The 22258-nt window shown below is 43.3% G+C and overlaps 2 protein-coding genes across 2 annotated transcripts in view; one reads left to right on the top strand and one right to left on the bottom strand.

The window, feature by feature from the left end:
* The first annotated feature begins 153 nt into the window (after positions 1-153).
* Positions 154-21110, top strand: mettl5 (methyltransferase like 5). Its single transcript, XM_039757588.1, has 7 exons — positions 154-396; positions 4317-4431; positions 7597-7781; positions 17977-18059; positions 20394-20445; positions 20668-20717; positions 21021-21110. Exons 1-7 carry the CDS (start codon positions 297-299, stop codon positions 21060-21062), a joined length of 627 nt encoding a protein of 208 aa, XP_039613522.1. The 5' UTR covers positions 154-296; the 3' UTR covers positions 21063-21110.
* ssb (small RNA binding exonuclease protection factor La) overlaps positions 20723-22258 on the bottom strand; it is a 36015-nt gene continuing 34479 nt past the window's right edge. Inside the window, exon 12 of the mRNA XM_039757587.1 lies at positions 20723-21214. Within this exon, the coding sequence (XP_039613521.1) occupies positions 21108-21214 (107 nt within the window). The 3' untranslated portion in view covers positions 20723-21107. The remainder of the gene's footprint in view (positions 21215-22258) is intronic.

Raw genomic sequence — 22258 nt, 5'->3', positions numbered from 1 at the left:
GTATTTATGTCATTTTTGCTGCTAACGCCAGGTCACTGGGTGGCATTAACGCACCTCACGTTACGGTGAAAACAGAAGAGAAACGTAAAGTTAATGGAGCGACAGCCACACGGAACGCTCATTCACAGACTTTTGTTTCTCTTCGGAAGACGTTTGGTGCTCCACGGAGAGTCACGCCGTTGCCAGGTCTATTTGCAGGAGTAAGCGAGCATAGAGAGACTGTCCGATTTGCGATTAATGACGTCTCATGTAAAAGGCTCCAAGTTTTGTGTGCGAGAATATTTAAAGTACGAATAATGAAGCGGAAAGAGCTGGAGAGCTGCCTTCAGCAAGTCGATGTTTTTGAAAAGCCTAAACTTCTCCTAGAACAGTATCCGACGAGACCTCACATCGCAGGTATGATAAGGATTGTTTTCTTCCTATCTGTCACTCTCTTCGGGTTTTGTTTTTAACAGAAGTTTTGCAAACTGCGTTACAGAACAATAATTCTTTTGGGAGTAAGTGATGTGAATAGACACGGACACGTACAGGCGACGATTGCTTGCATTTAAAAGAAAACGATGGGGGCTACGTAGCGGGTACTGCCGATGGCTTACGGATCTCACATCTTGGTTTCGAATTCCGCGCCTGGCCATTGTCTGTGTGGACTCTGAACGCGCTCTCCGTGCTCTCGTATGGTATTTCTCAGGTTATTCTGATCTTCCTCCTACATCAGTCATTAAGAAATATGCACAGAACAGGCCGTTCACATAAATGGTGCCGTGGTGCAAAATGAAGATGAGAGACCCCCTGATAAACTCCGAGGGAGTGACAAACTGCAGTGGACTGAGGTTGGAGAGACTGTGTAGACAACAACTGCGTCACAGCTTGATAGGAGAGTGGCAAAGACAAGAAAAGAGGCAGAACATCTCAGCAGAAGGCACATGGTAGTCAGCTGGGAGAAGATTCTGTGGTGAAATGAGACCATCAGGCTAAACAGCATGTTACACTGCACATTATCAAAAACACATCGCACTCAACCTGCAGAATGGTGGTGGCAGCAGCAGCATTTTGTTATAAAGTTGCTCAAGCAGGCCCGGGAGTCCTTGTTAGAGTGAAATGAATGCAGCAAAATACAGGAATGTCCTGGAGAAAGAAAACGAATGTGATCTGCAAGAAACCTGCGCTTTGGACAGTGACCTCAAGTTTAAAGCCAAAGCTATACAGAACAACAATGTGAATGTCCTGATGTGAGTCCAGGTCTCAGTCCAATTGAGAATTTGTGGCTGGACTTGACAAAGGATGTTCCCTCACGATCACCATGACACCTGTAAGAGGTTGAGCAGTTTGGCAAAGAAGAATGTGGAGAAAGTGTAGTGTCTAGATCAGGGGTGTCCAACTCCAGTCCCGGAAGGCCGCAGTGGCTGCAGGTTTTCATTCTAACCACCTTGTTAATTAGTGACCTGTCTTTGCTGCTAATTAACTTCTTTTGCCTTAGTTTTAACTCTTTGAGGGCTGAATATTTATTCCAAAAAAACATAGTTTCTGACAAGCAATGGTTTCACAAAGTAATTAACATAAAACGTTTGTTATTGCATGCTGTGGCTACCAGTTTGCCAAGAATGTGTGGCCAGGCTGTCTTTGCATGGCAGGGACACGATCGCAGTGCATTGCAATCTGGTTTCTACCTCTTATTGTTAAGTGGCAGTCCTCCCTGATGAACATTGTCAGTACAGTGATTAACTGGGGACCAATCGGCAGAAGCCGGAACCTCACGTTCGTTTACAGTCACTTGTATCATAATCTGAGTCTGACAAGTCATAGTCCAGTTCAGAAATAATAATAGGAAAATGTCGTCCACGGAGCGTTTTGCTTTACGCATTCGCTTTGATCTCTCGCCAGATTTAAGTGCCATTTTTGCTGCTGTTTGTGCCTTGATACTCATGCGAGTGCAGGAAATCTCAGTCAAACCAATGAATCTAACTTTAATTCTAGCAACGAGAGTCCAACTAAAACATAACGGTTGGTTTTGTGACAGTTTACAGTCGATTACCATCGTCAACTCCTCCTTTTGACAAAAGTCGACCTCAGCCCTGAAAGAGTTAATTAACTCGACTCAGACCCCTTAGTTCTTTCTTTTTCCTTAATTAGCAGCCAGACAATAATGAGACTGCCATGTGACCAGCTAACCACATTATCTGCACATAAAGAAAGGTGAGGGTCTCAGTGAGGTTGATCTCTCAGGTCAACAAAACATTTTGACAATTGGTGTTCATAGAAAATCAACAGTTTAGTAAAAGTCTGCTGTAGCAGAATGAGAGCAGCAGCAAGCCGTGGAATTAAGTAATTAATTAATTAACAGCAAGAATCGGCTTCTCATTAAGAAACTGGTTGGTGTTTGAAGCCCCAGTTTAGCTGATCATCTGTTGGCTCATTTCATGTCTCATTTCTGTTTGGCTGCCATTTAATGAAGAAAAGAATCAATTGAGAGGACTGACTCCTTAAAAACAGGGCTCTTAAAATGAACGGAAAAGGAGTTAATTAGCAGTGAAAACTGGTCAATTGTTAGAATGAAAACCTGCAGCCACTGTGGCCCTCCAGGCCTGGAGTTTGACACCCGTGGTCTTGATGCTCAAAACTGACAGAGAGAGAGAGAGACTTGAGGCTGCAGTGGCTGCTGTCAACACTGATTCAAAGGCAGAACTGCTTTATATTTGTCATTACTTTGGAATTCTGTGCAGAGATCAGTGTTCACTTTTTTCTGTTGGTCAGTGTCAAAAAGGGCAAATTAAATCCACTGGGATACAATAAAATGTGAAACCTTTACAAGAAGTGAATACCTTTTTAATTGACATGCTATTATGAAGCCCATCTAATCCAATTCAGGGTCACAAGTGGTATGGAGCCCAGCCAAACAGTGTCTTGCGGACGGTGGGCAGAAGTCTGGGGCAGGACCCATTTACGCGTGTCTAATTTAGAATAGCCAGTTAACTTAATAGTAAAGCAGTTAAATGGTATCTGCTTTAGACAGGCAGTTTAGTGTAGTGGTTGAGGCTCTGGACTTCAGACCCCGAGGTTGTGGGTTCAAATCCCACTTCTGACACCGTGTGACCCTCAGCAAGTTACTTCACCTGCCTGGGCTGTAATTGCAGAGCCAAAATCAATGCTGGCTGCGTACTTTGTATTCCAAGGCGTATGAAAACAACACGATGCACAGAGAGCACACCCGACAGTGTATGCAAAGGCAACAATAAAGTTTTGGCTTTCTTTGGCTGTGTACGCATCTGCCATAAAAAACGTTTGTGTCATTCAATACATGGGCTAGCATTTCAATATAGCCGTACTCAGTCAGTCATTATCCAACCCGCTATATCCTAATTACAGGGTCACGGGGGTCTGCTGGAGCTAATCCCAGCCAACACCGGGTACAAGGAAGGAACAAATCCCCGGGCAGGGCGCCAGCCTACCACAGGGCACACACTAGGGACAATTTAGGATCACCAATGCACCCAACCTGCATGTCTTTGGACTGTGGGAGGAAACCCACGCAGACACGGGGAGAACATGCAAACTCCACACAGGGAGGACCCGGGAAGCGAACCCAGGTCTCCTAACTGTGAGGCACCGTGCTGCCCCTATTCATCTACTGTTCCAAATATTACTTTTTTCATTCTGGAGGATAGCAGCTTTGGGCATAAGGGGGGTCCCAACCCTGCGATGAATACCAGTCCTTCACAGGGCACACTCACACATACAACCAGAGTGGGCCAGTCTAGAGTCCCCAAGTAACCTTAACTTGTCTCTGGGATTATGGGGGGGTGGAGGCACACTACGTCATTTACCAGCAGTCATTGATTTTACTTACTCACAACCTAATTAAACGCAGGTTTATTTTCACTGCTCTTAAATGTTGTACGTCACCTTGGATAAAGTCATCAGACAAATAAGTAAATGTAATACGTGCACATTTGTATTGTAAATGAAAAGTGGAATGCTGGGAGAAGAACCCACAAAGACACAAGGGGAGCATGCAGACCCCAGACAGACAGGAAATTAAGTCTGAGATTCAGTCCCAGGGTGCTATAGTGTGAGATCACTTGGTGGGTTCACAAATCTTTTGAAAGCCTCTATTAGATTAGATTACATTTTTTCAGAACCTCCTCCTATGAAGGTGCTTTCAGGTGGTGTGTCTTCAGTAACCCCCTTACCTTTGCATCACTATACAAACTAGGTTTTATGATTGTGACGTAATTCAACCAAACAATATTTAACATGCGTTCTGCCTTTGTAAACTGTGTTTTAAGCCAGTAATTCCTTCTCTCATTCCTGTTTTGCAGCTTGTATGCTTTACACAATTCACAATTCCTTTGATGATATTGAAGATAAACTGGTGGCCGATTTGGGTTGCGGTTGTGGAGTTCTTAGTGTTGGAGCTGCTGTATTAGGTGCTGGGTGAGTAAATGTATCTTGAAATCAGTTCATAATGTTTAGGTTTTCCTCCCAAATCTTTAAACACAAGCAGTTCACGTTTAGTTGGCAACTCGTAAATATACAGTAGCTCCTTTTCAGTAAATGTAATAAAAAAAAGATCATACACTAATTTGAAAACTATTAGTGCTCTAGTTATTTCAGTTAGCTAAGAAATGTATGAAGACTCAAATGAAGTTGCATTACACTGTGAGCCTCAAATTGACGTTGGGAAAGGAGAACACACAAGATGGCACATTGTGGGTGTGCGGGCCGTGTGTACAAATGACAACACTTCTGCAGACCCAGCAATGTATGCAAACGTAAGAATGAGCAGTGGGCTTTCTTTGTGAACATGTAAGGACCCGTGCAACATGGTACTTGACCGCAAATGAGGTGCCTTGTAGATAAAAAAAAAATATATATGATTTGAGTACAGCTATAGCACCGGTTTCCTCCCACAGTTCAAAGACATGCAGGTTAAGTGCATTGGTGATCCTAAATTGTCCCGTGTGTGTGTGTGCCCTGCTCGGGGTTTGTTTCCTGCCTTGCGCCCTGTGTTGGCTGGGATTGGCTCCAGCAGACCCCAGTGCCTGTAGTTAGGATATAGCGGGTTGGATAATGACTGACTGAGTACGGCTATATTGAAATGCTAGCCCATGTATTGAATGACACAAACGTTTTTTATGGCAGATGCGTACACAGCCAAAGAAAGCCAAAACTTTATTGTTGCCTTTGCATACATTGTCGGGTATGCTCTCTGTGCATCGTGTTGTTTTCATACGCCTTGGAATACAAAGTACGCAGCCAGCATTGATTTGACGCGCACTGTGCTCTGTCCTCTGATGCAGCTTGTTCTGTCCACAATGTGCCACTTCGCATGTTCTCCGTTCCCTTCATCAAACCGATACTGGCTGAGCACTTTGTAAACCAGGGGTGGGCAAATTCAGTCCTGGAGGGCCGCAGTGGCTGCAGGTTTTTGCTCCAACCCAATTGCTTAATAAGAAGCACTTATTGCTCTAGTGACACTTGTGCTTCACTTTGGTTGTCTCGCTTGTTACGATTGATTCTGAACGCTTATTGCTTGTTTTAGTCTTAAACAGCTGCACTCTTGGTTTTTAATGGCTTTTTATTAGCAATAAGATTCAAATGACAAAAGAAAGCAGCTTTTCTCCATTTAGCTTGTTACCATTTACACCTTTGAGTTTTTATCATGCACTGTTGGCTTTAATTAAATACTTGGAAGGAAAGTGAAGAGAAACAAGTGAAAGATTGAGTATTACTCCATTTTAGCCTTCAAATCATTTAAATGATATCCTTACAAAGGGGAAGAACATCTAGGATATGAGAATGGCCTGATATGGCAGAGTTAAAGCACTAACAAGTCATCAAAAAAAGTCATCAGCCTAAAAACGCACTTCTTCACATTGGCTTTTAATTCTTAACCTGTTTCATTTTCCACTTGTCTTTTGCTATTTTCTCTATTTTATTTGGTCCCTTGACCTGTTTTTAGTATCTCTGTTTTAATTCTCTCTTAATGTTTATTTTTAATATTTTGCATTTAGTCCTGCTTGTTGTAACTGTACAGCGCTTTGGTCAGTTGTAATGCTGTGTTTTTAAGCGCTCAACAAATAAATATGGTATGGTATGGTATGGTATCAAATTAAATTATTGGCACGGACTGTTTTCTAATTAAGCAACTGGGTTGGAGCAAAAACCTGCAGCCTCTCCAGGACTGAATTTGCCCACCCCTGTTGTAAACTAAAAGCTTTGCTTCTCTGAGACGCTTGGTACACTTTGATAGCGGCTACGCATTTTGTATTCCAAGTGGAGTGAAAATGTTACATGGGAGGTGGCACCTTGTGGACTTTGTTATTTAAGAGCTTTTTAGCACTGTTGAAAATATGGTATTATTTTGTAAATTTGTTCTCTGATTTGTTTAATTGTAGTTTAGATGACTATTCAAATAAAATAAAAATTCTTATTTGCTGTCAAGTTTAAAAAAATACTCCAGTAATTGTTTTGATATAAATTACCTCACTAGGACTTAATTTTAGACATTTTTAGGTCTATGCTGTGGTATACAAAATGTTGTAATTATCAAGAGCTACAGTTTTTCTTGTATCACCCGCCCCATTTAGTGTAGCCCACCTTGCAGAGATCTGTTTTCACTGGCATTAAAGAGTCTTTTTCTGTTGATCAGGGTCAAAAAAGCCAAATTAAACCCACTGAGATTCAATACTGTATAACAATAAGGTGTGGAAAACCTCCAAGGTAGCGAATACTCTTTGTAGGCGCTGCATCTCGCTGTGCTTTTCACATAGTGTGACAAACAATAAAAAAGCAGGATGGTAAAGTCTATTTATACTTCTTCCTCAAATCCAATTCAGTATTTTATTTTGGTTTTACTTTGAGAATTTGTTTATTAAGTTTGCCTGACTAGATTATACTTATGCTAGTTTTGAATCTTGCTACTCTGGTTTAGTTACCGGCCTATAAATCATTGTGTATTGTGGCCACCAGTGGGTGTTGCAGCACCTCAAACTCCAGACACAAGTCCTAACTTTAATTGAAAGTTTTTAATCTTTTAAATAACTTCTACTAAATGTTTTAAAAGGCACACACTACAAATAATACAATTCTTCAGTCTTTTATTGTTTCCCCTCTCCACCGCTCCTCCAGGCAAGCTTCATCTGCTTCCTCTCAACTCTGGCTCCCTGACCAAGGAGTACTTCTGGTGCCAGCGTGTAGCCCAATGGAGGTACTTCCGGGTCTATTGGAAGTTCCCAAAAAGTAGAGATTGTGAATCCCTTCACGGCCCCCACGGAACCCAACAGGGCTGCCCCACACAAGTCCCATTATGCCCTGTTTGAGTCTGTGTGGGAATCCTAAACTAGGGACCTTCCACTTAATATATTGAGGACTGATGATCCAGAATAAATTTTGTTATAGTGGCCTCCTGACCGGGTAAAGATGCCAGTTCCTGCATGCCGTCCATTACAGTCTGTGATTTTGTATTCAATATTTTGAAGAAGGTTCTTTGTTCATATAAAAAGGAAAATGCTAGAAAATATCTGTATGGCAAATGTTTTTTTTTAATTTCACCAGCATTTATTAAATAACGACCAGTTGTTCTCTTCTCTTAATCAGACTCTGTGTGGGGTTCGATATCGATGAGGATGCCCTAGAGATATGTAGCAGGAACATTGAAGAATTTGACCTTAAAAATATTGACACTGTCCAGTGTGACGTTTGTGCACTCGTACCAGAGAGATTCTCAAACAAGTTTGACACTGTAATAATGAATCCCCCATTTGGAACCAAGCACAATAAAGGTTAGTACAACAAATGTACGTCTTTTTATATTACAGGGACCTATCAAATCAGCTCTCTTCTAAACTGACCTTTTCCACCGTATGGCTGCAGAATGCCAGAGCTTATTCTGACATCAGACAGTAGCCAGTCTCTCTATTATAAAAAAAAAGGAAGGAGACGAGACGTGATTTTCTCAGAGAGACACTTTCACGTCCTGCGAGACGAGTTTTCGTGCCAAGCGATGTAACCACGCCCAGGGCCGGAAGCCCCGCGATACAAGAGCTTATGCAAAGAGATTTGTGAAAGTCCTGTGTGGTTATGTCAGACACATTTCTTGTAGAAAGAGAAAGAAATGATATTCACTCACGGGCAGTTATACGTTGCATTGTCACGATGAAATTCCAAACAGAGGAATCAGAGTTCAATGCAATAAATGTGAAAAGAGATTGAATATATGGACATAGGTGATATGACAGAAGTGCGCCGCGCGAAATGCAGATCACACGGCAGCAGCTGATCGAGCAAAGAGGAGGTAAAAAAAGACAACTATTTGTTTCTCATTGTATCACCGCTTAAGAGGGGGTGTCGGAGGAGCGACCGCGTGTCCTTGGGGTGCATTCAGCCCTCCTGTTCACAACACGAGTGGCAGAGACGCGAGGTAGTTGGCGCATAGCGTATGCTACAGTGGGCGAGTGAAGTGAGCAGGCGTGAAGCCCCCTAGTATAATAATAATTCTTTACATTAATATATCACTTTTCTCACCTTTACACACTGAGTGGGGAGCCACTTCAGCCACCACTGATGCACAGTACCCACCTGGATGATGCGGCGGCAGCCATTATTGCACCAGTATGCTCCCCACACATTAGGTGTTAGGGGGTGAGGGGGAGTTAGCCAATTATCGGCAAGAATGACTAGGCCATGGTGGGCAGTTTAGCCAGGACACCAGTATACACCCTACTGTTTACGAAGGTGCCCAGGGATTGTGACGGTGCGAGTCCGGCTTCATGTTCCCTCTTCTCATTTGGGAGCCTTTTAAACCCGACACCGTCGCTAGTCGTGACTGGGATGAGCTGTGCAAATGAGGACAACACATGAAGCAAAGGGACGATGCAAAAGTGTCCAGTGCTTTTATTAAAAACAAACAAAAACAAGTGTCCAAAGAGAGCAGTGTAAAGACAACAACAATAAAAAAAAAAAAGTCAGTGAGGAGGTTCAGATAATCAAATAAATAATCCATTAAAATGAAGTTAAAATCCAGAGGGCAGGAAACTGCCTTTGAAACTTTGAGCCCCGGTGCAGTCCTTTAAAACCTGGCGTCTCCTTAGCTTAACCCACTGCGAGTTCTTGCAGCCAAGGAGGTGCCAATCTGGCAGTTAAGCCCACCATCCATGTTGCTCCTCGGTTCCAGCCCCCTTCTAGCCCTCTCTGGTTTCAACCAGGGCACCTCATCGAGCCACCTACTCCCGCTGCCAGGCTTGTGTCCCCGTGGTCCTTGGCACCACCAGCACAACAGCCTCTTACTTTCCCTCCAGCCGCACTGCCCTCTCTGCGGTGAGTTGCTATAACTGAGCAGCATCTTGGCCTCTCCAGCTATCCAGGATCACTAAGCTAGGGTGGCCATCAGCCCCCCGAGAGCGCCGTTCATGCACTGTGAAGGGACTTCCTCCGGGCTCTCCCTTCTCCACCTTCTGTGACCGCACTTGCACCTGATCTCACCCTTGCGCCTTTTCTCCTTCATTTTCGTGCTGATAAATGCCAGATCGGTCGTGAACAAAACTTTCATCCTGAAAGACTTTTTTCTTTCTAATGGCCTGGATTTTTTATGTACTGCTGAAACCTGGATTTTACTGGGCGAGACGCTCCCACTCACTGAAGTTTTGCCCCCGGGATGTTCCTTTATCAACTCGCCGAGAGCGCAGCACCACGGCGGTGGCTTATTGACCTTATTTAAATCTGATTTTATTTGCAACCGCCCTTCCTTCCCCTTCAACTTTTGAGCTCAGTATGTTTGAACTAGTCTGCTCACCACCGCTGCTGTGCACACTCATTTATCGCCCTCCAAAATACAATAAGAACTTTTTAGATGAATTTGCAGCTTTCCTGGTTGATATTACCTGCAGATATGATCGCTTCCTTTGTTTGGGTGATTTTAATATCCATGTCTGCTGTCCCGTTAATCCTCTAGCAAAAGACTTTCTGGACATTATTGACTCCTTTGGTCTCTCTCAACTAGTGAACGGACCAACACATGGACAGGTTCACACACTGGACCTGGTTCTTTCTCGCGGTCTCAGGATCAGTGACTTGGACATTCTGCCTCCCAGCTTTTCTGACCACTCGCCTGTTCTGTTTAATCTGGATTTGGTCTCTGTTGAGCATGGTAAATCCACCACCACTCGTCCCTCCCGTGTCATTCCCCCCTCTGCTGCTGAAGATTTTGCTGCTGCTTTTTCACCAATCTCCACATCATGTGAATCCACGGATGCTGATGTTTTATTGCAAACTTTCCACACTTCCTGCTGTGATGGATGTCGTAGCCCCACTCAAACAGAGACAATCCAAAGTCAAGCATGACCCATGGCTAAACGAACAAACTCGCTCCATCAGGCAAAACTGTAGGCGGCTAGAACGTAAATGGAGGAAAGATGGTCTCACTGTTACCTTCGACTGCATGAGAGACGCGTGGTCCCAATACCAGAGAGCAGTCAGAGGTGCAAGGAACCGTTTTTTCGCTGACATCATCTCAAAAAACTCTGGCAATCAATGTGTCTTATACAAAACACTAAATGCTGTCCTCTCTCCAGCCGTAACTGTTTTCTCTTCTGCCTCCACTGCTCTTTGTAATCAGATCCTCACGTTTTTTTCTGGATAAGGTCACGAACATTAGATCCCAGATCTCCATTTCTTCTTCTGGCTCTGTTGATTTAGCCGCTCCTGCGCACGGTTCCCTGTGACGATGTGGGTTCTGGCTCCACACTCCCTTTGCTATTGGAAGCACTCGAACCCAACACCGTCGATAATGTTACCGAGTGAGCTAGTCAGTGAAGGCAATAATTGAGCATCTTAGCAAGGGGAAGGTAAAAAGTGCAAAAGTGCTTTTATTTAGAATTGTCCATCAAATCAAAAACAGTGTTCCAATAAATAGTGCAGATCTTCAATAAAATAAATAATCCATTAAAAGAACACGTGGGGGTTAAAACTCAATAGAAAAAACAATCCTTAAAATCGGAGGTTAAATCTTCTTATGGAATCAATCTTAAAACACTAACACAATCCGGTGCCTATTTTCTGTATGCGTCTCACCTGCTTATCCCGTACGGGCTTAGCAGCAGGCAAGACGCTCTCTGCAGCTGCCCTCCTACATCACACGCTCGAGACTGGAGACCTCCCGATCCCTGGCTTCGGTCTGGCACTCATCCCAGTCCCCGAGACTTGATTACCCTCAACGCCAGGTCGCCCGTTGGGGATTCCATCACCAAGTCTCCCGACTTCCGCTGCCTTTTCCATGGCCTCTCTGCGGCCCGTCGCTTTCACCTTGTCACTCCCGCTACCAGATCACTCAGCGGGAGCGACATCTACACAAACACCTGGGTGTCGGCCCAACACCCAGCTTCCTCGCAGCTGCCCACGGCTCGATCGCGCGCTCACCACCGCTCAGCGTGTCCGTCTCTCTCCTGCACCGCTTGCTTCCACGCTCCCTGTAACCTCCGTCCTCTCCTTTCCTTTCTCTCCGATCGATTCTCTCTCTTTCTCCCCAACCGACTTGCGCTTCTTTTAAAAACGTGAGGGGCCATCACAGCTGCAGCATTAGCCACGGGAGCAATCACGAATGTGGGCAGTTCCTCACCTGTGCACACGGTGAGAAACGCCCACATCGACGACTGCCCCGCGGCTCGCTACAACAACGCCCCCCTCACGAAGCCGCCTCGGGTGCGGTGATTATTTATTTAAAATCAATGGCCTTTTCTCCACGAGCTGTGGACCCATAACACCACATTCCCTCACCAGCTTTGAACCCATTTCGGAAAAAATCGTCGCCTCAATGAAGCCTTCGGGCTCTCTGGACGATGTGGTGCCGTCCAGACTGCTGAAAGATGTGTTTCCTGTGATTCGATATGATGTCCTAAAGATCATAACTAGTAGTCAATCCTCGGCTATAGTTCCTCGTGCTTTCAAACACGCAGTTGTACATCCAGTTGTGAAAAAACCTGATCTTGACCCTGCCGTTCTTTCCAATCTTTGTCCAATCTCCAAACTACCTTTCTTGTCAAAAATACTAGAAAAATTAGTTTATGAGCAATTAACTCATCACCTACAGGACCATCAGGTAATGGATCTTTTTCAGTCAGGCTTTAGGCCCTAACACAGCACAGAAACCGCGGATTTACGTGTCCTAAATGACGTCCTTTTGGCATTGGACTCAGGACTCCACGTGGTTAGGGTTCTTCTCGACTTATCTGCTGCTTTCGACACAATCGACCACGACATCATGATCTCCCGACTCGAATCCTGGGCTGTTGTATCTGGCTTAGCCCTCGACTGGTTCAGGTCATATTTCTGCAACAGGACTCTCGGAGTCATGCTAGACGATTTTTCATCTGAATCAGTCCCACTCCCATGTGGGGTCCCCCAGGGTTCCATTTTAGGGCCACTACTTTTTTCAATCTACATCCTGCCTTTAGGTGCAATTTTTAGAAAACATGCAATTTCATATCACCTATATGCTGACGACTGCCAAATTTATTTCTCCCTCAAGCCAACTGACTCCACCAAACCTCTCCTCGACTGCCTATCTGACATTAAGGACTGGCTGGCTGTAAACTTCCTTCACCTGAACGATTCAAAAACCGAGGTCATTGTTTTTAGTCCCGACTGCAAACAGGCTCCTCCCCTTTGCCTCGTTTCTCTTCCCATTCCAGTAACTTCGTCTGTCTCCAATCTTGGAATCAAAATGGATACGTTCCTGAATATGGATGTTCAAGTCAACAGCACAGTAAAATCCTGCTTTTTCCATCTAAGGCGAATCGCCAAACTCAAGCCTATTCTGTCTAACCACCTCCTGGAATCAGTAATCCATGCATTCATTACGTCCCGGCTTGACTACTCTAATTCCTGCCTTTTTGGTATCAGTATAGCCACTCTTTCTAGACTCCAACTGGCTCAAAATGCGGCTGCAAGGCTTCTAACTGGAAGTAGCAGAATCCAACACATTTCACCGATTTTAAAAACCCTACACTGGCTGCCGGTTAGATTCAGCATCGATTTTAAGATTCTCCTCCTAACGTATAAGGCATTAAACGGTCTAGCCCCCGCCGCCTATTTGAGTGTCTTGCTCCATTGTCACAATCCCCCTCGTGTTCTTAGATCCGCAGATCAGCTGCTCCTAACCGTTCCCAAGGCACGTTTTAAAGCTCGTGGTGAAAGGGCTTTCTCCGTCTGTGCACCCAGGCTCTGGAACTCCCTGCCCTTAGTGGTTAGGCAAGCCGCTTCAGTCGCCACATTCAAATCTCGCCTAAAAACGCACTTCTTCACATTGGCTTTTAATTCTTAACCTGTTTCATTTTGCACTTGCCTTTTGCTATTTTCTCTATTTTATTTGGTCCCCTGACCTGTTTTTAGTATCTCTGTTTTAATTCTCTCTTAATGTTTGTTTTTAATATTTTGCTTTTAGTCCTGCTTGTTGTAACTGTACAGCGCTTCGGTCAGTTGTAATGCTGTGTTTTTAAGCGCTCAACAAATAAATATGGTATGGGTATGGTATTCTTTGCACCTCCTTTCTTCTCCGATCGGCCTTTTTCTTTCCTTCCTCCATTTTCCCACCCAATTTCTCTTTTTAATTCTGTTTTTTATTTTGTTTTTTTTCTCCTTGCACTCGATTTTCCCCTTTTAGAATAGGGATGTGGCACAGCGGTGATGATAAACAGCTCCCGGCACCAATTAGGGTCCCGGACGATCCTACATCTGTGCACTTCACGTAGAACCACCTGCTCCCACATCGCGCCCTGGAACCGCTCTCGCCATGCTACCCACGCCCCCTCCTACCAAGACGCGAGATTATTTATTTAAAAAGGTGCCAATCAGCCGTGGATGTCACTTTACAACAGGGAATCTTTAATGGCCACAGAGAGTCAGGACCTCGGTTTTACATCTTGCCTGTAGAGAGAGGAGGTTAAGAGCAGACGCTGATACAACACATCGCCGCACCCACCACATGACAAACCAACTCAGGACCCCAGAGTAGGACCTGAGTGCAGCCATGCAACGGGTGACACCTCAGCACCACACTAGTTCAGATGGAGTGGATCCACTGTCAGGCTTTTTATGGTGGCTGGAGTGCCAATTCTGCCACCAACCTTCAGGTTTGCTGGATGCAGATTAACGTCATACCCAGGATGGAGCAATTGCAGGATAAGGGCCTTCTTCAAGGGCCCAAGAAAGTAGAGTCACTTTTGGCGTTTTACAGGATTTGCAAGCGCAGATTCCTAGCCTCAAAGCCACCATCTCATCTCATCTGTAGGATGATGCCATATTTATGGCACAAATGTCCCCATCTCAGGGGTGCTGGGATCCACATTTAGACCCCAGAGTAAGCGTCCCCTGCTGGCCTCGCCAACACCTCTTCTAGTAGCCACCCAAGCTTTACCTTGATGGTCTCCCATCCAAGTCCTGGTCGGGCCTGAACGTGCTTGGCGACCAGTTCAGAAGAGCAGGTGGTGTGGCTGTTGGTGAAACAGTGAACAGTATGGGCGATTCTATCAGTTCCGTGTGCCAGGGTCCTGTTTTTCTTGAGTTTCAAGTTGAGGAAATGCGTTGGGTGTTTTCTTAAGCAACTAGGGGCCTCATTCATAAAACTTGGTGTGAATTTCACCATGCCATAGTCTTTTACAAGGCCACATTGTTTGTTGCATAGCTGGATGGTTTTGTGAAGAAGTTCGTCCAGGTTCTGTTTTACTTTTGATAAGATTACAGGTTACAAATCCCAAAAGCTTTTTCTTTTATCAGTTTCTTGATGTCTCCATAAGCGTCACTAATAGCTTTCCTTTTTTCTGCAGGGCTGCTTGCCGTCATGTTCTGTATAATCAGATAATAGCTGAGGTTTAACTACCACTTTTAAGCTATGTAGCCTTTAATATGGCAGGCCAGGACAGGCTCTCCCACGCACAAAAATTGAATTAAGGAGGCTTGAAGGAGCCCTAATTCACTCAACCCATCTCCATTAAGAAAGGGAAATCACATAAAATGAGGCGTGTTACACGGGGCAGTCTGATGTGCAACGAGAACCACAAGGCTACAGCAGATTCGCAAAGATGTCAGGCCCCTTTCATTTTATTGTGCTGTAGATTTAATTTTAAATAAGACTAGAGGGCTTTGTCCCCTGCTCACCCCCTCCCCCCTTACTCTGCGAGGCATTTCTGCCGTTTGTGCTGTTAAAGGGGGGGGGCACGCTTTGGAGATGTGGACGGATCTGCTGGCTTACTGCTCCTCGTGCGGTCGATCATTTCAAAGCCTGTACAGCAGCTGTCCTCGTTTTGCTCACTTACCCACAAGCCTCCCCTCGGGGGCGCACTATGAGCCTGCCACTTCACATCTCTGCCGGTCGCATTGTGAAGGAGGGGGGATGTGGGGGGCCCTGCTGACCCCACACTAAAGAGATGCGGATGGATCAGCTGCTGGCTTTCTGTAACTGCCACCGAGCTGCATGTTCTGCTTGTCGCACTGCGCGTCAATCATTTAAAACCCTGCACAGCAGATGTCCATTGGTCTCGTATCCTTGTCTCACTGGATTTTAAAGTGAATCTGAGAAGACCTTCTGTGTATGTGCACCATGGCAACATTTTTGAATTCTTTACAACGTTCTACTTTGTCAACTACTCTTTGTCCTTTATTTTCGCCGTGGTTAAATGTCTTTTTCGCGGGATGTATAATGCTGCTCATTAGGGCTGAACGCACGCTAAGGAGAAGTGGTTGGATCATCTGCTAGCTTGCTGCTGCTGCTGCTAAGCTGCGTGATCTGCTGGTCGCACTGCACGTCGATCTTTTAAAAGCCTGTACAGCAGCTGTCCTTTTGTCTCACTGGACGTCCAAGCTGATTATTTCCTTATTTTCTAATTTTTCATACAGATTATTATTGTTCTCTTGTGCATCCTTTTTTGCCTTCTTTTCTCTCCATTGTTTTCAGGTCTCTTTTCGATGCGCTGCTCTTTCTTCTTCGCTTAGTCGTTGATGTGTCTAGAACGTATAACATTTTTAGGAGCTGGGGGCACATCAAGTGTGTCTGCCAAAAGCATTCCAGCAACTGCTAGGTTAGATGTCCATGAACTTGCTTTAAATTATTTGTAAGTTGGTTGTGACATGCAAAAGTCACTGTCTCGTGGGTCTTGCTTCCTAAGGTTGTAATGTCTAGTCTCACGTGACGTCAAAAGTGTCTCTCCGCGAAGATCACGTCTGACGTTATGTCAAAGTGTCTCTCCGAGATGATCACGTCACGCCCCAAGATTTTTTTATATAATAGATAAATTTGACATTTTTGTCTATCAATCTTCACACAATAACCCATCACAAAGTGAAAACATTTTTTCCAGAAATGTTTGCAAAATTCTTAAAAAAATCAACAGCTGAAATCTCTCATTCTTAGAAGTATTCCAAGCCTTTGCAGTGCCCCTTGTTTGCTTTAATTATCTTGTTACTATACATTGGGACAGGTAAGATGGAGAACGAACTGATCCTTTAAAATACCCAGCAGTCAATTCTATAATGGAGTAGCACAGATGTCGACCAACGTGTTGAGAAATTGAAGTAATGCCAAGCAGTCGTCTCCTGTATACATTTGTCATTTACTTTCATTTGTCATCGAATCAAGAAAAGCAATCAAGAAATCAAGTGTTGCTTATTCTATGTTGGGACCCCTAGACATGATTCTAATTAATTAGATTTGATTTTTTTTTTTTCCAAATTTGCCGTTTTCTCGATTTTTCGAAACACACATCTCTCCAATCGTGCACTCAGTCATTCAGCCGATTCAAATCGTTGCTCTGCTCTTTGGTGTCATCGTGTGCCCCACACTGAACACGGACCAGAGAAAGCAAAGGAGAGAGTCGTCTGAGGAGATCAGAAAGAAAATGACAGACAAGCATGTAAAAGGCAAAGGCTAGAAGACCACCATCTCCAAGTAGCTTGATGTGCCTGTGACAACAGCTGCAAATATCATTAAGAAGTTTAATGTCTATAGGACTGTGGCCAACCTCCCTGGACACAACTACAAGAGGAAAATCGACCACAGAATAGGCAGGACGACGGTGAGAATGGTAGACAAAAAGCCAAGGACGACTTCTAAAGAGATACAAGCTGAACTCCAAGGTCAGGGTCCATTGGTGTCAGATCACACCATCCGTTGCTTTGTGGGTGACTGTGGGCTCAATGGAAGACGGCCCAGAAGGACTCCACATCAAAAAGCCAGGCTGGAATTTGCTGAAATGCATATTGACAAGCCACAGTGCTTCTGAGAGAATGTCCTTTGGCCAGTTGAGATAAAACTGGAGCTTTTTGGCAAGTCACATCAGCTCCATTTCCACAGATGAAAAAAATGAAGATTTCATAAAGAAGAACGGCACAGCTGCTGTGAAACATGGAGGAGGCTTAGTTATGTTTTGGGGCTGCTTTGCTCCATCTGGCACAGGGAACAATGAAATCTCAGGGACTATCAAGACATTCTGGAGTGAAACGTCATGCCCAGTGTCAGTGTGCTCTGTCTTTGTCACAGGTCATGGACCCTCGCAGGATGATGAGCCAAAAGACACAGCTAAAAGCCCCCCAAGAATGAAGAACAACAAAACATTGGGCTGTTCTGAAGTGGCCATCTGCGAGCTCCGATTTGAATCCTAATCCTAAATCTGGAGAAGACCATCGTCAAACCTGACACCACTTTGCTCATTAAGAGTGGGCCAAACAAAATTAGGGTTAGGCAACAAAATATTACGTTAACAGTCCCATCGTTTTTGTCCAGGCCATTTTCACTTGTGTTGTTATTGGAAATATTGAATCAAGTCTAAAACATGAAGTCTAGAACATGAAATATGGAAGAAAGAATGATGGCTGCCATTTACTTTTGTCCATTTCAGAGACAATTTGTGGGTTCTTCTTTTAACTTGTTCACATCTAACATCATATCGTGTACCATTTGTGAATGTTTTTAAATTTATGTTCACACTACAGGTATGGACATGCAGTTTCTCAAGATGGCTTTAAGTATGTCTCAGACAGCCGTGTATTCCCTTCACAAATCATCAACACGAGAGGTATAGAACTTTCTAATTTCATTAAGTTGTCAGATGTTTTTACAAACTAATAAGTTAAAAGTATGTGTAAGAAAGTGGCAAAACATGGGAGTTGTATCTAAATATGGTAGCTTCAGAAATTATTTAGAGCCTCTCTTTTTTTTTTTCCACACTTTATTGGAGCCTTGTGCTAAATTTACCATATATACTTGCATTTAAGTTCTACCGTGGGTAAGTCGGGGCTGGATTTTACAGTTCTAGTTTCCAGTATGTTATAACGTTGGTTGCTTAAGTCGAATACTCACACTACTGGTCCAAGGGATAACGATGTGCTGAGAAAGTAACCACGGAGCACACGGCCTTCTTATTTCTATGTATTTTGCCTGTTAGACCACACGGTAATATCCAAACTTTTCTGCAGCAATGAATCCACTGTTTTGTGTATCTTACCCCCTCATCATAAGAGTATGCCTTATCTACGATGGAGCGTTCGATCAGAATATTTAATTTAAGTCATTGAAGTGGTGAAGATGCTGTAACAAAATTCGATGTCTCTGAGAAACTGGTGCGAGATTGGAGGAAGCAAGAAGTGTCGTATTTTTGAACAGGTGTATTAAGTTGGGGTCCGATTTTATGATCGATTTTTCAGGTTTCAAGACCAGACTTGTACGCAAGTATATACGGTAAATTATTTTTTTCCTCTCATCATGCAACACAAATACCCAGAATGAGAAAGTGGAAACAGCGTTTTAGAATTTCTTGCAAATTAAAAATAAACTAGTAAAATCGTGCTTACGAAAATTTAGCAAGAATAGAAGTGTTAATGAAGTGACGATGAGGAGGTTAATTTTAATAAGTAGTGACTTGGGCCTGGTAAATAAACTGACGTTAAACGTTTGTTGTTGTGACTCAGTGATATGCTAGTCATACAATATGCTAAACGAACGGGGAATTGTCTACGCTGTAATATAAAGGGAATATCTGGTTTTGAGTTGTTAGTGTTATGGACTCGCTGTAGTTTTTCCGTTGTAATTTGTTGTCTGGCAGTTTGTTGCTGCTCTTCAGAAAGGTTTTGTGTGTAATTCATTTCTCGTTCACTGTCACAGTGCAAGACTTGCTGACCCTGATCTTCGGAGATGTTGCTCTGTGGTTTGGCACATGTTGTCTTTGTTGTTCTAAGCCATCTTGCCGGTGCCGGTTGGTCCGGCGTGATGTAGACGTTTCTGCTTCTGTTGGTCGCTGCTAGGCTGTATGTGCCTTTTCATTTTATCAAGAGGCTTACATTGAAGTGAACGAAAAGGTAAAGTGGTAGTGTCATAATCCAGTTTTGGTCAGTAATAAAGTATGCACCGAATAAATAGCCAAATACCACAGTCAATAATTGGTCATATTGAAGATAAGCCTAACACCAACACTCTGCCACTCTGTCAGATTCCTCACTATTGTGGCAACCATTGTTTAGATTGAGCACAGATGGACACAAGTGAAAGAAAGGATAACTGAAATATCCCCATCGACACAAGTATTTAGACCCTTTACTCTGTACTTAGCTGAAGCCTTCATTGGTTTAAACCAACAAGGGTTGGAGATTTTCTGCCATTCTTCCCCACTGAACCTCAAAGTCTTATCAGCTTGAGTGGAGACCATCCGTGCACAGCAATTTTCAGGTCTCTGTAGCTGTTCAACTGGGTTTATGGCAGGCCTTTTAAGAGCATTCATATAGAGGTGTCTCTAAGCCACTCCTGGTGTTCCCTTTGCTTTGTGCTTAGGGTCATGGTTTTGTTGGAAGGTGAACTTTCAGCCCAGAACACTCTGGAGTAGGTTGTTATTGAAGACATCAATGTACTTTTCTTCATTTAACTTTTCCTTTGGCGCAGTTGTCGTGTCTCAGGCTCCAAACCCACAGCCTGAAGATGCTGCCACCACCACGCTTCCTTCCTTGTATAGTTACCTTCAGGTGCAACACTCCGATGCCAAACGCTTCAGTCTTGGTTCCATCACACCAGAGCATTTCTCCCTCTTCGTCAGGGTCTTTTACACGCCACATTCACTGTTTGAGAGATCTAAAAAATTATATTCTAGATCTCAAATTCATTTCTTAAAATCGATCTCTGCTTCTTTTCAAATATCTTAAGACATGAAATTGATATCTGAATAGAATTTTCAGATATCTATGAGAGCCACACACAGTAACAATGTCACTTTAAAAGTCCTGTGCCACCATACCACCTGAACTAAGTGTATTCCACCATGCCACTTGAGTTTGTGTAAGACTAAGACCAGACGGCAAAAAATGCTTTAGGTTTCCGTCTCTGCAAGAGTTAATTTTTATTTTTTTTATTTTCTTTTTTAAAGCATATACAGAAAAAAGCAGATGACTGGAATGTAAAAATGGAAGTAATAGCAGGTAATAAACTTACATTTCAATCTCTATAAATGATGATTGGTGTGACATGTAGCAGCAATTGCTAGGAACATCCTTGAGATAAGAGATCTACTCTTTAATTTTTAATTCAATTTACCCTCAGATTATCTAAGAAAATGCATAAGCATGTCACTACAGCTGAAGTAGAGTGTAGCTAGGCAAGTCTCTTTATTTTCTATTTTTTTTTCTTCTTTTGCCTAATAGAGCTGAAATATGATTTACCAGCCTCCTACAAATTCCACAAGAAAACCTCGGTAAGTTTTTTTTTTTTTTAATTTAATAAAATTACAAGCCATCAGTTCTCAAATTAGAATGATCTGTACAGTATATCCAGATAGGCTAAAAAAAAAAAAAAATCCTCAAAAAATAAAAAACCAAAATCGTGAATATTCCTAAGTCAACTGAGATAAAAGTGTAGAAGTGATTTTTAATTAGGCACTTGTAGGACGTCGTGTGGGTCGAAAAGCTGCATTTATACCAAATATGAAAACTACCGCAGTCCTCTATTACTGCCGCATGCCTAACATGATCTGTTTTTTTCTTTTCCTCCTCCTCAGGTTGACATTGAAGTGGACTTCATACGCTTTTGTTTAAAATAAAAACGCAGTTAATATACAATTAAAAATGAAATAAGTACTGTTTCATCACTCGTTTTCAGAACCATTTTCTGTCTTCATTTGTTTCGTTTTTGGTTCACCAGCTTCCTCTGCGGTCACTCCTTCTAAACTTCTTTTCTTTGGACTTGTAGGCTCTATAAAAAAAATAAAGGAGTCAAGGTAAGAGGACTACAATTTTTCACAATTTCTTTCCAATTAAAAAAAAAAAAAAAAGTGCCCTGAAGTGTCCTTGAGAAGGGGTCACCAAGTCCAGTCCTGGAGGACCACCATGGCTGCAGGTTTTCATTCCAACCTTTTTTTTTTTTTTAACACTAGAATTACCAGAGCCTACGAAAAAACTCGTAATTCCGTCCCACCTTAAACTGCTTCTTAAATCCCTTCACACCTCTCCGCCAGCGTCCTTTGTTCTCTAAATGTGCTGATAAAAGAAGCTAGGAGCAGCCGGCTATTCCATCCCCCCACCAATTTAGAACGTGCACGAACTTCTCTCAGCTCATGCCTTGATTGAGTATCTGGGAGTGAAGTGGAGTTTTAGAGTGGAAATAATAGATCGTTGTTTGGAACACACGCATTTCATGTCTGTTCCGTTTCTACAGTAATCTGTGTCAACACATTGTTAAAACAGAAACTTTTTTTATATTCTAGTAGTAGATGACAAAATGTAGGCATAAACTATATAATGTATGAAGCCTGAAGTCCAAATAGCAAAGAAACATTTTCACAAGAATAACACAATTGCACTTTTATTCAAACATATAACTGCAGAAAGAAAAGCCGCCTTAACATGCGACATTGACACCAGTTTACTATAACTGACTCCGTGGTTCAATAGATACAGCCCCCGCTTGGGAATCAAGAAGTCACGGGTTCGATCCTGCGCCCCTCCCTTTTGAGAAGTAAACTGTTCTTAGTCTTACTGTTTTAGAAGAAAAACATACATTTGATTTCAGTCTGTAACAGCCGGTGCAATTTATGATCTTTGTAAAGGTTAGCTTTTTTTTTTATTCACTTTTCACTCTCTCAGTCGCGTTCAGAATCAATCCATACAACCCCATCTGACACGGCTGTTTTCACTAAAGAACCGCTATCGCTCTGCAGTGTACCACGATGCATACTAACGCCCCGGTTCTGACACACAAGCGCTGGCGAAGCTGCCTTCTTCGTATCTCACCGTCACT

The sequence above is a fragment of the Polypterus senegalus genome, chromosome 6 (assembly GCF_016835505.1).
Source record: "Polypterus senegalus isolate Bchr_013 chromosome 6, ASM1683550v1, whole genome shotgun sequence".
In the NCBI taxonomy this organism is placed as follows: Eukaryota; Metazoa; Chordata; class Cladistia; order Polypteriformes; family Polypteridae; genus Polypterus; species Polypterus senegalus.
The sequence above is the reverse complement of the archived record's forward strand: the minus strand, read 5'-3'. Positions and strand labels throughout refer to the sequence as shown.

What these genes read in the sequence shown, in the direction of transcription:
- mettl5 (XM_039757588.1), top strand. Translation starts at nt 297, where the DNA reads ATGAAGCGGAAAGAGCTGGAGAGCTGCCTTCAGCAAGTCGATGTTTTT. An exon ending in GACGAGACCTCACATCGCAG is followed by an intron (nt 397 to 4,316) that starts GTATGATAAGGA and finishes CCTGTTTTGCAG; the next exon opens with CTTGTATGCTTTACACAATT. An exon ending in ACAAATCATCAACACGAGAG is followed by an intron (nt 18,060 to 20,393) that starts GTATAGAACTTT and finishes TCTTTTTTAAAG; the next exon opens with CATATACAGAAAAAAGCAGA.